Below are 14,023 nucleotides of genomic sequence, written 5' to 3'. Positions count from 1 at the left end.
TGTTAATTTCACAGTCCATTACCACAGACCATACGCTATCTGTGGTCCCAAAAGCAACACAGCAGCCACACCACCATGGCAAACCAGTAGATGGAGCACAAAATCATTCTAATGCCGTTACAACATTCCCAGCTTGACAGCAGGCTCAGTCAGCTTTAGCACAGGGATTGCTGCATCACGTTCCTCAATATATCCTAAGCCAGGTGTTGAGCAAAATGTAATGGATACTCATCTCCTGCACAGTGGTTAGGTGCCTCCCCACTCAGCTTTCCCACTCAGCTTTCCTATTCCCAGAGATCCAATTCTCCCCACTTACTCTACAAAGAATGAAGATGCTTTGGATTTTAGTTTCCCAAATTGTGACATGCACTATTAAGGGAAGACTGGAACTACAGAAAGAACAACATTTGATATCTACCTCACTGAGCTGATCCTGCACTTTCTTGATTCTTCGAATTTCTGGGGTATCAATTGTGGAAGCATATGGCTTTCCTCTTTCTTTATTAAATTTTTCTTTGTACTTGTTCTGAAAGAAAATAATGACAAGTATGATTAAGACACATCCTAAAGCTCTGGCAGAAATGTAAACAGTAATTTTGATGTATTCATCTGTTTAGTATAGGAGTTCGGGGCACAGCACTGAATAATACAAGCTGTCATTACACAAATACATTTGCACAGTTCTGCTTATTTTAACCAAGTGATTTTCTTCCATCTGACACAGCAGAAAAAATCCATTTCTACCTTCAGCCTGCTTTAGATCACCTCAGAGTTTATTTGCATTACACATCTCACCCTGATACATTCAGTTACTTGTTTCAGTGACCAAAGATGGGGAAAATTTTGGGGCGAGAGTAGCAATCTTAGGCATATGATCTCATATATCATTTCAACAACAAAACTGGTAGGTATCACACATTAAAATCAAGGAAAAAAGGTCTGACACCATCACACACCTGCACAGCACAGTTATTTTCCACCTCTAAAAACACAGTAAAATGGAATATATATATAATACTGGAATTTGATATACTACACCAGGAATTTGGGTAGGTGTTTGTTCCCACATACTGTGCACAAAATAATTCTTGCATATAGAGAGGGATAGAGAAATATACTACTGTACAAAATACTGAGGATCACTATTTAATAAACACTAGCTCTTGCATTTCCTTACTTAAGTATCCAAGTCAGACAGCACAGGAGACCTCTTAACTGACATCTGAGATAAATCTTGAGATATCTGCCACAGGCTTTTTGTGTCTAAAGATTACTTGATGCATGTAAGCAGAAAATAGGCAAGAGATGATCTAATTGAAAGAAGGAAACTTCCTACTTCAAGCAAACAGCACTGACACACATGACGAAACGGAGTACAGGAGGAGTCAAAATAGCATAAAGGATTGCAACAATACCCATCAGATGCTTTCAAAATTGGTGTTTCTAAACAAGTAAAGGACATGGGACAATTCACCTCACTGAACAGGTCCTTCATTTTATTACTGTGCTGCAGGTAAGGTGTCAAGAACTTAGAAGAGTCCACTTTTGTCCGTATTGTCTTCTTTCTGACTGGAGTTGGTGCATCCTCACCAGAAGTTTTTTCATACTCAATCGTACGAGTGATGGTTGTAGGACCTGTGAATTCTGTGCTAGTGCTGTCAGTGATCTCAGTGACCACCTGGGAGTAGAGAAAAAAATAAATGTGTTTTAGTTCCAAATCACAGTTTTATTTTAAGCTTTTTTTCACTTCCTCTGATATAGAAGGATGCTCAGTTCTTATCCCCAAACCACCTACGGTGTAGAAAAACGGTGACACTTACTTCCTCCTGGGATGACCAATAAATGCCTGCTTTACATGACTCAAACTGAAAAAGTACAAGGAATTAAACAACTGGCTGATTTCTGCATCAAACTGATACAACTGTTCTCCAAAGGAGCAGGAAGAGTGGGGCTGTGTTTCATACGCATAACTTCCACTGGCATGAGGTGGTTTCTCAGATGTGACCACCCACAACCAAAACCAAAGCATGAGAAGTGCTCTCAGTGTTGAAGAAGCAGACATCACACTTCCAGGTTTCCTAACGATGACACTGAGAAAGCAGGTCAGAGGTGCACACAGTCATTCAAAATGATTATCTTCTTCTTGTGAAAGGAATGGACACTGCAGATCCCAAGTCTTCAGGATCCTGTGGCAAATCTATGATGCACCAACTGACTGAACAAACGCCTGGAATCCACCTCTTCTACTAACGTACATTTTCTCATAGTCAGATCATAATCATGGCAAAGATATAGTTGAGATATACATACATTTGATCAAGCATCCACTGGAAAGAAGACCACAATTAATCTAAATCATTCATAGACTTTTTTAATCAACGCATTCATGCTGTAAGAGATAATTTTAATATGAAGATTCTAATCCAAAGCATGTTAAAATAATTATTACAGCTGAAAAATATGCTCTGAAATTATCTGAAAAACAAAGTATCAAGCTTTATTTCATAATCAATTAGCTTAAACAAAACAAATGCTCTGAAAAGGAATGCACGAAGGTCAGATTTCCGATAGTTACTTACATTAGTATGAGGTAGACCAGAAAATACACCAAGCATTAAATATTAACTTGGCAAATACACAAAACTTCAATTACAAAAAGGCTGTTTATTATGTGAACATTAATTACATTTCACCAATGACGCGTCAGGATGTTAATAGTTACTTCTGCACCACAACAGATTAATCTCTTACAACTCACTTCAAGTAAGCAAGTGTTCGTTTAAGTTCTGGCACTGAAAGCACAGCACAGCTTGAAACCTGCCTAGGCAAGACTCAGAAAAGCGTTACTTGATGTTAGGTTTAGAACAGAGTAGTGAAGCTTTCTTGAGAAGTTGTAACAGATTTCTAAAGCTTGGAGAGGCTTCCTTCTGAAAACAGTATTTCATGTTAAAAAAACAAACAAAACTCCTCTCTTTTACTTTCATAAGATAACTCATAGGCCCGCATGATGCTAATGCCATAAACTGCACTCACAGCTGATGGAAATGCATCCAATCGCATTAGCTAAAAAGACATTGATACTCATATGTGATTCTTACTCTACAATGCTGTTTTCAAAATCTGAGGCAGATCTGACACAGCAATAGTCACGCTATTGCTCCCTTTAAATCCAGTCTGGCTCTGGATTTTAAAACCCCTGATGAATGCAGCGGTTAAAAATAACATGACAGGCTTTCTTCAAAAGTGCAGTCTTCAATTATTTGCTCAGATGGTATCAATCACACATTAAATTAAAACTATAGTAAGACTTTGGGACCAGATCCTTCGTTTGGAAGGAACTGCTAAGATTATGTTTCAGCATAACGCCAGAAAAAACATTTCATGGTAGCAAAGAGTTGCTTCTATCTATACTATCAGTAGAACTACAGATGATGGCAATAACTCCATGGTAATTCATATATTTGTTACCAGTGACATGAAAAAAATCTTCACCACTTTGCAGTGGGAAAAGAACTGATAACACAAACTAGATTCAGGCAGAATCTTTACATGCTTCTTTTCCTAACAAGCTGCACATAGTGCAGTAGGGCTCTGTTATCTTACATATGTATCTAGCCAAACTCACATCCTCAATAATCCTGTTCATCTTTAACACTAATGATTAGATTTTGTCAATATGTTACCCAAGTAACCTTTCTGCCTGTCTTTCTAGTTAAATAACAAAACCTGCTGTTCATTTCTGTCAGCTCCTGTGCAAATTTAGCTGCTGGCCAGCAGCAAAGGGAAGATCATCAGCAAAACAGAGAGCAGGAAAGAAATCAGCATAGTCCTTTTCTATCAGACACATCCTCAGCTCCTTCTGATGAAAAACAAACAGTGGCAAACAGTGCACATCCAGGTTGAATCCCAAATACAAATCTAAAAAACAGATGGGACAGTAGCTCAAAAAAAGCTAGAAACCCTCTTGGTCAGCTCACAACAAGGTCTTGAAGAGGAAAAAAGAAGAAAAAGCAACTGTTCACTGATACCTATGTGCTAGCTATGGAAAATTGATCCTCAGAATGCAAAAGGCCACTAGTTTAGTATTACACATTAATTACATATATAATGTAATTAATGCATATATCAATCACATTCAACTTCACAGGAACCTTTACCTCATATGGTTCACCCTCCTCAACAATTGTCTCCTCAATGTAGTACTATTAAAGAAAGGAGAAAAAAAAATCATTGTTAGGACAGATCATACAGAATAGCAAAGACTGTTTTAAAGACACACCTCAGGAGAAACAAGACTGCAGTTTGTAAAGATATTATCAAGTCCTGAAGATGTTATTATTTTTTTGCATTGATTGGATTTTTTCCTTATGTTCCTTAATTGATCTTCCTCCTAAGTAATTAATGAAGGACCATTATCTAACGATCCATAAGAAAGGCAAACGATGACCACACTGAAAGAAAGCATCCAATAGAACAGGACTTCCCAAATGTTAGGCAGTATGCCAAAAGGACTGTAAGAGAATTCTTTCTCCAAGGCTGTCTTCAGGGTTGCTCCTACCTACAGATGAGGATCTCCACAGTTCCACAACGGACCCCAGCCATTACTGGCTGCCAGTCAGACTTCCTTCTACTGATCAGAATTCAGAGCTCCACAGTCAGCCAGTTTTCTACTTATTTAATTTTCCACGTATCCAGCTCATATCTCATCAATTTAGTGAGACTACATCAGTCTGTTTCAGTGCTCCTTCTGTAGTCCAGGCACAGACCATTTGCTGTTCCTTCCTCGTCAACAGCCAAAGTAAAATTACCATGAAAAGCACCAAGCCTGGTCAGCCACGATCCACCCTCAATAAACAAATATCCACTGCTCCCCATCACTTTGCTCTACGTGTGTTTAAAAATGGCTTCATAGGTGATTTTCTCCATAGCCTTCTTAAGGATTCGAGTTCACCATCTGTTTATCCTTGAATCCTCTTTCTTGCTTTCCCTGAAGTTGGGTATAACAAGGCTTTTTCCAATTATCAGGAACTTCCCCACAATACAACGAACTTTTGAAGATTACAGACAGTAGCCCTTCACTGATATCAGCCAGACCCCTCAGCACCCCTGATCCACCCCCTCCAGTCCCCTGGAACCATATACATCCCAGTCGGATAAGCCACCCCTAACTCTGCCTTCGTCTACTGCAGATACTACATCACTCTCACATCTCTGCTGGGAATCAGAGACCTGGAAGACTAGAGAATAAAGCTTACCAAAATTGATGAAAAAAAAAAAACAAAAAAACAACCAAACAAACCACAACAAAAAAAACCTCTTCAAGCAATATGCTGAGGTTCTCTGACCACTGAAACTACAGTCCCACACTCTTACCTTCCCTCTCACTGCCAATGATAACACACTTCTGCTGCTCTGCACATCCCTTGTTGGTTTGCCCATGCATACAGGAACATGCTCTGTAACATCTTACATCTCCATCTACGCTCCTCCCAAGTACTCAGCTCCTATTCCCACCTTCTTTTGCGTCTGAACTCAGCCAGGAGCTGCATGTTCATCCATACCAGCCTTCATTTGATTTCTGCACATTCAAATGAACAGTTCTTTTGCTCTGAGGAAACTGTTCTGGAGGATTACCCAACTCTCTTGGACTTTTCTCAAGGGATCTTCCCCAGCAGGGCCCTGAACAGGCTCTAATTTGCCCTTCTGGAATCAGTGATTATAATTCTGTTTGCCTTGCTTGCTTCTCTCAAATCTTCAGGTCCACAGTCTTGTGGTTTCTGCAGCCCATGCTGCCACTGACCTTTCCATCTTCCGCCTGTTCTTTCCTGTTCAAGTGGCACGTTCAAGCAGACCATCTCCCCTAGACAGTTCATCAGTCATCTGCATTGAGAAGTTTGTCTTCAGCACATTCCAGAAATCTCCGAGCTCACCACGCACAGCCACACAGCCCTTCCAGCAGGCACTGGGGGGTGATTAAGTCCACCTGTATGGCTTTCTCCAGCTGCCTAACTAAGGCAGAGCTCTGAAGCAGATCCACAGGTGAATCATCAGCCTTTCTCCTTTTGCCAGCAGCTTTTCCCCCTCTCCATCCTGAAGCCATCATTTAAGCAGGGTTTCCAGCTAGCACTCCATTTTTGCCACGCATGGTTCAGACTCTCATCACAAAGGCACTGCCAGCCTTCACAACACAAGGCCTGCCCGACTCTTACCCAAGCACCCTGCAGTGCCACCTGCCCAGAGCAAATCTCCCACAAGACAGGTGACGATGGTTACAGCGCTGCAGACAGCGCTTTTACTCTCTGCCTTTCCCCGTCGCATCCAGAAACCAAACACACACGAAGCAGCTGCCGGGCTGTGCGGAAGCCAGAGTCTCCTCACAACCGGGAGCTCGCTGCCTCCCCGCCACCTGCCCCGGCCCCTCCGAGGCCACCCCGAACATGGCGGCCATCCTCAACATGGCGGCCACCCCCAACATGGCGGCCGCGCGGTGGCGCCATGCCGACACCCGGACAGCGCTCCTGGGGGCAAATGGCGGCGGCGGTGAGGGGCGCGGGCCGGGGTTGGTGTGCCGCTCTGCTTCGCTACCGCAAAAACACGTAAAGATGCGCTTCGAGCGCCGCGGTGGGCAGCAAAGAGGTCGTCCATGTTTGTAAGTTCACCTCTCGTTTGGCTGTTTTGAGGTAATTTCTGCATGCTGACCGCTATTCAGCTGTAACAGGTCGGCGTCGATCGCTGGTACCTCACAGATGGCTGCAATGCTCAGTGCACGTTAAGAGCTCCAGAGAAGGAAAAAAGTCTTAAAAATGCTTCATGTCGTCTCTTATTCACCAACGATATCCTTTCAGAAGATAAATTTCTGATAGAGTGCTCGTATTTTTGAAAGAGGGCATTCACATAAAAGAAGAGCTCTCGTTTAAAGCAAACAAACAGCAAAGTATTAAGCTGCCTTAAAATTGCACCAAATGTTTTCTCTAATTCTCACTGTGAAGGCACCACAGCAGTGTGGGGTTGATCCAAGGGACCTGCATTCAGGAAGGCAGTCGTTGGAAATAAAATAATAATAATAAAAGAAAAACGAGGCAGGCCTGTGTAGACATAAGGCCCAACCTGCCGTAATTCAAGCATCAACAAACAAGCATTGGCAGAAATAAAGAAGTATTTTGTCACAGAGATCACGTAATAGTTAGGAAGCATGAAGTCAGTCCCAAAGAACTTCGTGGTGGGAAACAACGAAGGACTGCTGTCCTTTTGACTGGGCTGTGCAGTGTGTGTTAAAATGGATGTTATGAGCAGTAATGCTCGTTTCTCAACACACGTTTAGCTGGCAAACTGTTTGACTTCATTAATTAATTGTTTGAAGTTTTAGAAGCTGGCAGCCAGGACCCAGTGCTGTAATGAATGCTGCCTGAAATCAGCAATCCAGTGGGTTTGGTGCGGAGGTGAGAGTTGTGTGATGGCTGTTTGCAGTATCTTATTTTTTTCCTCAAGTAAGTGCTGAGTAGTTCGTTACAACCACTTAATCACTTCATAATACAAAATTTCATAATAATAATAACGTAGCAAGTCTTTGTTAATCTTATATACACTTTTATTAGCAAACTCGTTATTCCAGTGGCACAGAAAGCTATAATTACCCTAGTTCTTGGGAATTCTTTTAGTTCAGTCACTGAGACTAAGTAATTAGTTATAAAACTGTTAGCTTAAATGCCCAATCAACTAATTAATGCCTGACACGGCTCCACAGACATCTGCAGGTTTAGGTGTAGCTCCATCTTGGCATCTGATATGTTGGTAGGAAAAAATTGCATTGGGAAAAGACAGAAGCCAGGCCAGAGAGGGGCTTCCAAAGTCATCCATGGATTAGATGACAGAGGGCAAGCCAAGGGGGAAAGAGATGGCCCCTGCATCTATAATTATGCAGGAGAGTAACCACAGAACCTTGTGATGGGGGTGTGAAATGGTTACAATCCTTATTTAAACGCACAAACCACGATAGGAACCAGAGAGATTTTGCTCTGCCGATAGCAAGTATTTGTTATTATCTTTTACTTATCAAACCATTTAATAGATGTCTAATCATACCCTAGTCATCAAATAGCAAACGACGAGTAACCATTTATGTTCATGAGCAGCATCTTGGAGAAGTAATTAATATTCCTATTCATGAGGCAGAAAACAATAAATTCTACTCTCAGATTTTCTTCTTACCTCCACAACTTCCTCATATTCTTCTTCCTCCATTTTGAATGTATTCTTCTGTCTCTCCCCAGCTCACTGGTGATGCAGGAAATGAAAGTGTGAATATACAGTATTAGCCCATACTAACAGCTAAAGTCAAGTTCTTGAAGTACATGGGTCACAGTTAGTAACTACTGAGATTATTACACCATTATTGGCTAATCAAGGGAAGAACTTGAACAACACAAAAAAATTGAAGTTGGGATCTACCATTACTTTGTTTCAAATTATGGTAGAGATCCACTGGAAAAGTTCCAATGAAAATTAAAAGTGAAAAATAAAAATTGAAATCAGAGGGAAGAGATTTCTTGAAGTATTATTTGACTTCTTTCATTATGACAAAGGAATACATAGATTTTTCTCTATCACTATTTCATATAATGTTGTTGTATTATTAAAACTCCTCTTTGAATGGGAGCTTTATCTGCATATTTTACTACATGCATGCACAAGTAAAAATGCAATGCATGAAAAGGTTGTATATATATTTTTAAGCGACCTTAAGTTAATGAGGCAATTTTGCTTTTCCCAGCATTAGCCTATGCAGGTGCTTTGGGTTCTTTTAACTCGTAGCTTTTTTCTCTCTATTTCTTCATTCCTGGAAAAGATGAAAAATCCATACACTGGCTGAATTACAAAATACAGATGACTGTCAAAAACCTCTTTAACTGATCAATTAACACAATGATTTTGCTTTGGGGCGCAGTTACAATTTTCCACCAGAGAATACAGCCCTGTTTCTAATGTTGGGAGGGGATGAGGCTTTGGAACAGCTGTTCTGAGTCCAAAGATACTTGCCATGTAAGCTAATACTGCCAAATGACGAGGTGGTTTTGTTTAGCTGGCTAAACAGCAATTCCTTCTGAGGCAAGTGAAGTCTAGTAATGCAAGTTAAATATAGGAACATGGAATACTGTCTCTTTTTAGTCCTGGCTTGTTGAGAAAAATTACAAAAAAGAAATGAAAAAAGAAAATGTTAAAGCAGAGTATTGACCATTAGAGCAAATGAAGGATAACTCGATCCGTTGTCCTGTCCTATGGTAAAGTAGGTCAAAGTTAATGAACAACTATATCACAGCAGTAGGGGCTTGCACTTAGGGAACCTCTCTATACAACTGTCACTATTTCAACCGCCAGCTGAATTTCCGAAACACAATTTCAGGTCCTTTCCTCTTGCTGCAATTTCCAATCATTCAGGTATTCAGCCGGACTGAAAATCTGAGTCCCGTGGGCAATGCACAACTGCTACTCTGAAAAACCTACAGAATCAAGAAACAGCTAGGACAAGAACTAGAAGTGAAATGTGATTAAATGTTCTTACCAGCAACATCTGGTAAATATCCTTAGGAGCAAAGCCTCTCCAGTCTTCCCTCTAGAGCAGTGCTGGGCGAGAGCAAGCCTGGTGCATCAACCTCTGATGACGCATGTGGATGGCACAGCCAATGCGGCTCCAGCCCGCTCCAATTTCAGCCCTAAATATACTTGGTGACCCCGAAGGAGGCCACCTGTTCTCAGCAAGATGACAGAAAAGGGAGCTGGGCACTTCTGTGCTCCTGAGGAAACCAAAAACACACCACAGCTTGACTGTATTTCAGCAGGTCTCTGCTGAAATGGATCCCAAAGCAAATCTAAGGCAATTTAGTGCATTCTTTCTTTTTCAGAACTGATGAGAAGAATGAGTTTGTACTGACAAAACAGATTTACTTCCTATGTTGTACCTGAATCAAAACTATCCAAATTCAAGAAACCTTGAACATCAAGGAAAGAAGAGTCTGGACTATAGACTAAACTTGTACTAAAAGTCTATCTTTAATTTCACCCCTAAGCGTATGTAAAGAATTTTATCAATTTAATTTGAGGCAAATCACATTTCAGTAGTTTTATTAGCAGACCGAGGAACATAGAATCATAGAATCACCAACATTGGAAAAGACCTACAAGATCACCCAGACCAACCATCAAAAAATGAATACTGCAAGGAAAAAAATGAAATCATGCAGAAGAATAGAAAGCAGTATGACTGGTGAAGAAAGACTAAGAATAGGTGCTAAGTAGATTGAGTGACAAGCAATTGTAATGCATTATTTTGGAAGGTCAGGAATGGAACAGAATCATGGTAATGATAAGAAAAGAGACATTTTACATCATCTATCTGACCCACCGTCATTACAGGATTGCTTTATCTCTTTAAGGAGGTGCTTTTAAAAGCCAATACCAACACTCAACTTCTCTTTTCATGTACTACAACACCTAATTCAATAAGTAATTGTCAGAGGCCCGTAAGAAACACCTTCTTGTTCCTTAACTCTTTCCAGAAGTTAGTATTTATATCCAGTTGAAATGTTTCATCTACTACACCTAAGGATTTTCTATGTTTTGCTGGCTGTATGTCCTTTGCTTTCTCCTTAAAGCAAGCTATGTGCTTTCAGTTATTTGCATTTTGCTTTACTGGGTGATCCTTCCTCCTTTTAATATTGTTTCTGTTTATAGAAAAATCCTTCAGTTTTTTTTTAACACCTCTTGAAGATGTCCAGAAATTTATTTGTAGCACATTAATTGATTTTCACTAGAGGAATGTCAGCCCCATCTCTTGCTCCGTAATCCAGTTCCTGTGTGTGTGCATCCCTGAAATAACTCATGGAGTCATTTTCCTCCAAACTGCTGCCCTGATTAGATGTGTAAAGTAACACTTATGTATTTGCCATTCTGCTCCTTAACTCCAGGGACCAACAAACTGCATTTTCTGTGATTTCCACCTAAGCCCACCACTTTTCTTTTTTGGTGAAGGTTTAATGTTTACTGAAGTGTTTACCTACAACTCAGCAGTAAGTGGGTATTTACACACTTGCCTAAATATAGATAAGTTATTCTGTATTTATATATAATGTGTAAACACATGTAAATATATCTTCACTGTGGAAAATAACTACTATGCTAGCTGTTATGTATTCACTTCTTAAAATGTACTCTAATGATACATATTCATACTGGAATATCAGCAAGAATCACTTGCTGAAGGGGAACACGCATGAGGTAAATGGAAGAATAATGGTTAATATTAATTTTTTTTTATTGCTTCCACTTACAGTGAAAAATTATGTCTGCACCTTGGATTTCAAGCCAATGTTTGCTGGAGTATTCAGAAAGCAGCAGCCTGAGCCTGACTTTCCAGAGAACAAGCATTTCAAAGACAGTAAGAAAGTTCTGCTGGGAGATTACAGCACAGCAGGTTGGGTACAGGTTAGCACACTGGGCCAGACTGCTTTATCTATAGTACATACATATGCATATACTCAGCAGTTCTGAACTAAAAATTGGGAACGGTGAAAGATGAGTGAGGCAGAGGAAGATATTGCCCAAGATTATAAGGCAGAAAATATTTTCTTCTTCTTAGCACTTTTAAATATTAAGTCCAGTCATTATTACTTATTGAACAGTAATCACTTCTGGCAAGGAGAAAGAAAGGAAATAGTGTGCAACATTCTCTAGATTTAATTAGTAGTTATATAATAAAAGCAATGAAAAAACAGACTATATGTACTTGCTCCCCTAAAGCACACAGCATTCACACAGAAAAACACTGCTTTTTTTTTCCTTTTCCCTAGAACCACAGTTGGAGCCTTTTCAAGTTCCTTTGGAGAGGCAGCATTCCAGCTATGAAAAATACAAGACATAATGCTGGAGCCTGATCCGTTCAGAGGACAAAATATGGAGGATCAATATGTAAGACTAAAGGGCAACCACACTATGAATCTCCACTCCTGTAAGACAGAAATGTAGCTTTCTACAACCACCCCTCAGTTAGCAATGTTTCTCTATTGATTTAATTACTATTTCCCTTCTGTTTCTTTTACAGTGCATCACTCTTTGGATTCCACATCAGATTCCATACGAATTTTAATTCTCCAAGGCTGGATTCCCCATCATGAAGCTCAGGCAGTACATATCACTGTAAGCTGGCAATTGCTCCTTGAAAAACAGGAGTTCTTGATTCAAAAGACTTTCTATCCATCCTTGCATCTGTTTGACTGAAAATACACAGGAAATCTGTTGTGCTGGAGATTTATTTGGCTTCTCTATGTCTTGCCCTTTGTGTGGATAAGCTTACTGACATCAGAACTGCTATATTTAACCTCCTGAGTTAATCAGTAGACCACCCGGACTTAACAAACATTCTATCATTGAAAAAGGACATATTCTAATACAACTTCATGCCACTGTCTCTATTTCTGGACTATTATTATCAGCTTTTCATTCTTTTCACCTTTCTGCCATGGAAAAGTTGGGGGAAAAAAAAAAAAAGTGAACTTTATCATTTATGGGACTCCAACCTGAGCTAATTGGGTATCTAAAAATTTCCCTTGGAGTGCCATCTCTATCAAAAAAATTAAAAGTGTACCATAGACTGTAAGACACAAAACGTATGTGATTCTGTATGTTAGCTTATGATACACAACCTGCAAGATGCTAATATTCAACCTGAAAGTGCTGGAACCATCCAGAAGCCATAAACATGAAATCCATTTATTCTGGGAGGAAAGCTTTAACCAAAGCTCATGACACCAGAGCCTTGGAAGTAAAATAATTCTTGTTAAGTTAGCTGTCAGTGGTGTCTGCTGAGAGACTCTTGAGCAATATTTGCATTTGCACTCCAGGGATCCGAATGGTGTAGGGAACTAGTGTAGAAATGTGAGACAGAAAATTCACTAGTAGTGAAAGAAGGAAAGGAAAAGGAAGTTAGGTAAGAGCTTCTCCTTGTCATACTGTGCCCTTTTACCTTAGCAGTCATTGTTTGCTGGATAAGGAAGGCTATAAGAGAGAGCTGGAAGGAACTGAAATTAAAATCTTGATTTCCCTATGGAAGTTGTTAGAAGGATTTACTTTTATTCAGTTTTTCTTACAGTTTCTTAACAGGTGGGAGGGAGTCCCTGTAGTGACAGGGTGTGAGAGCCATGACCTGTTACAAGCTGCAGCAGTCACATCATTAAGGTAAGTGTGCTGCAAGTGCCAGCATAGTGCAAAGACACTGAAGTCTGCATGAATATCAAGGCAGATCATTGTGTTTTTTCCCAAGGAATGCTTAGCAGGTTGAGAGCCCATCCGGGCTTGACTATCTGAGGTTTCTAGATTTGGAATGAACTGAATGATGGTGTCAGGTGCAAAGGTACCGATTCACACCAGGACAGAACTACACTATCAGAAGCACGTGAGCAAGGCATTGTCAGGATGTGAGTACTGAATCTGTGTGCCACTTCAGGGCCAGGCTGGATGTGGCTCTGGGCAGCCTGGTCTGGTGGCTGGCAACCCTGCACATAGCAGGGGGTTGGAACTGGATGAGCATTGTGGGCCTTTGCAACCCAGGCCATTCTATGATTCTATGGTACTTAACTTGGCAGTACAGCATTGCTCAAGCACTTGGAATGAATACATACCCTGCATCTCTGCAGTGTCCCTCTTGCACCCTAATAACTAAGGCATAGCTTTAAGTGGACAAGCAAAGGAAAAGGCCCTCTTGTAAAACTAAACTTCTTCAGCTCTCAATATTTGCCTCATTTTTCTTTCTATTCATTATGTGATAAGTGTTATATCATTTTAGAATTATGCAAAAGCCACATCATGAGGACTCCACTGTACTCAAGGAAAGAAAAGCTTACACAAGTGAGTTGAACTTGTGCATTGCTGATGGTTCAACTGAGCTTTCTTTTAATTAGCTGCAGGTGTGGCTTCAGCATTTACAGATGGGGATACGAAACGTGAGGGATGTAACAATGTGTTAAAGTACCAG

General features: G+C 40.4%; 1 protein-coding gene and 1 long non-coding RNA gene across 6 annotated transcripts in view; one reads left to right on the top strand and one right to left on the bottom strand.

The window, feature by feature from the left end:
- Positions 1-5,878, bottom strand: part of NEB (nebulin) — a 121,529-nt gene extending 115,651 nt beyond the window's left edge. The window contains exons 1-4 of the mRNA XM_090143472.1: positions 5,374-5,878; positions 4,158-4,202; positions 1,475-1,678; positions 419-526 (exon numbers count right to left, since the gene is read on the bottom strand). Of these exons, the coding sequence (XP_089999598.1) occupies positions 419-526; positions 1,475-1,678; positions 4,158-4,202; positions 5,374-5,439 (423 nt within the window). The 5' untranslated portion in view covers positions 5,440-5,878. The remainder of the gene's footprint in view (positions 1-418; positions 527-1,474; positions 1,679-4,157; positions 4,203-5,373) is intronic.
- A 630-nt stretch (positions 5,879-6,508) lies between these two features.
- LOC149917167 (uncharacterized) lies at positions 6,509-13,546 on the top strand. Of its 5 annotated transcripts, none has more exons than XR_016468093.1 (5): positions 6,509-7,439; positions 11,327-11,431; positions 11,844-11,961; positions 12,095-12,189; positions 13,142-13,546. It is a non-coding gene; the product is annotated as an uncharacterized LOC149917167 (long non-coding RNA). The 5 variants fall into 5 exon arrangements; XR_016468091.1 differs by lacking the exon at positions 13,142-13,546 and having other exon boundaries at positions 6,509-6,649; positions 7,361-7,439; positions 12,095-13,103; XR_016468092.1 differs by lacking the exon at positions 13,142-13,546 and having other exon boundaries at positions 6,509-6,649; positions 12,095-13,103.
- The last annotated feature ends 477 nt before the right edge of the window (positions 13,547-14,023 follow it).

The sequence above is a fragment of the Phasianus colchicus genome, chromosome 7, assembly GCF_987193195.1.
Source record: "Phasianus colchicus chromosome 7, bPhaCol1.hap1.1, whole genome shotgun sequence".
Taxonomy (NCBI): Eukaryota; Metazoa; Chordata; class Aves; order Galliformes; family Phasianidae; genus Phasianus; species Phasianus colchicus.
Note: the sequence above shows the minus strand (reverse complement) of the source record. Positions and strands in the feature narration are given on the sequence as shown.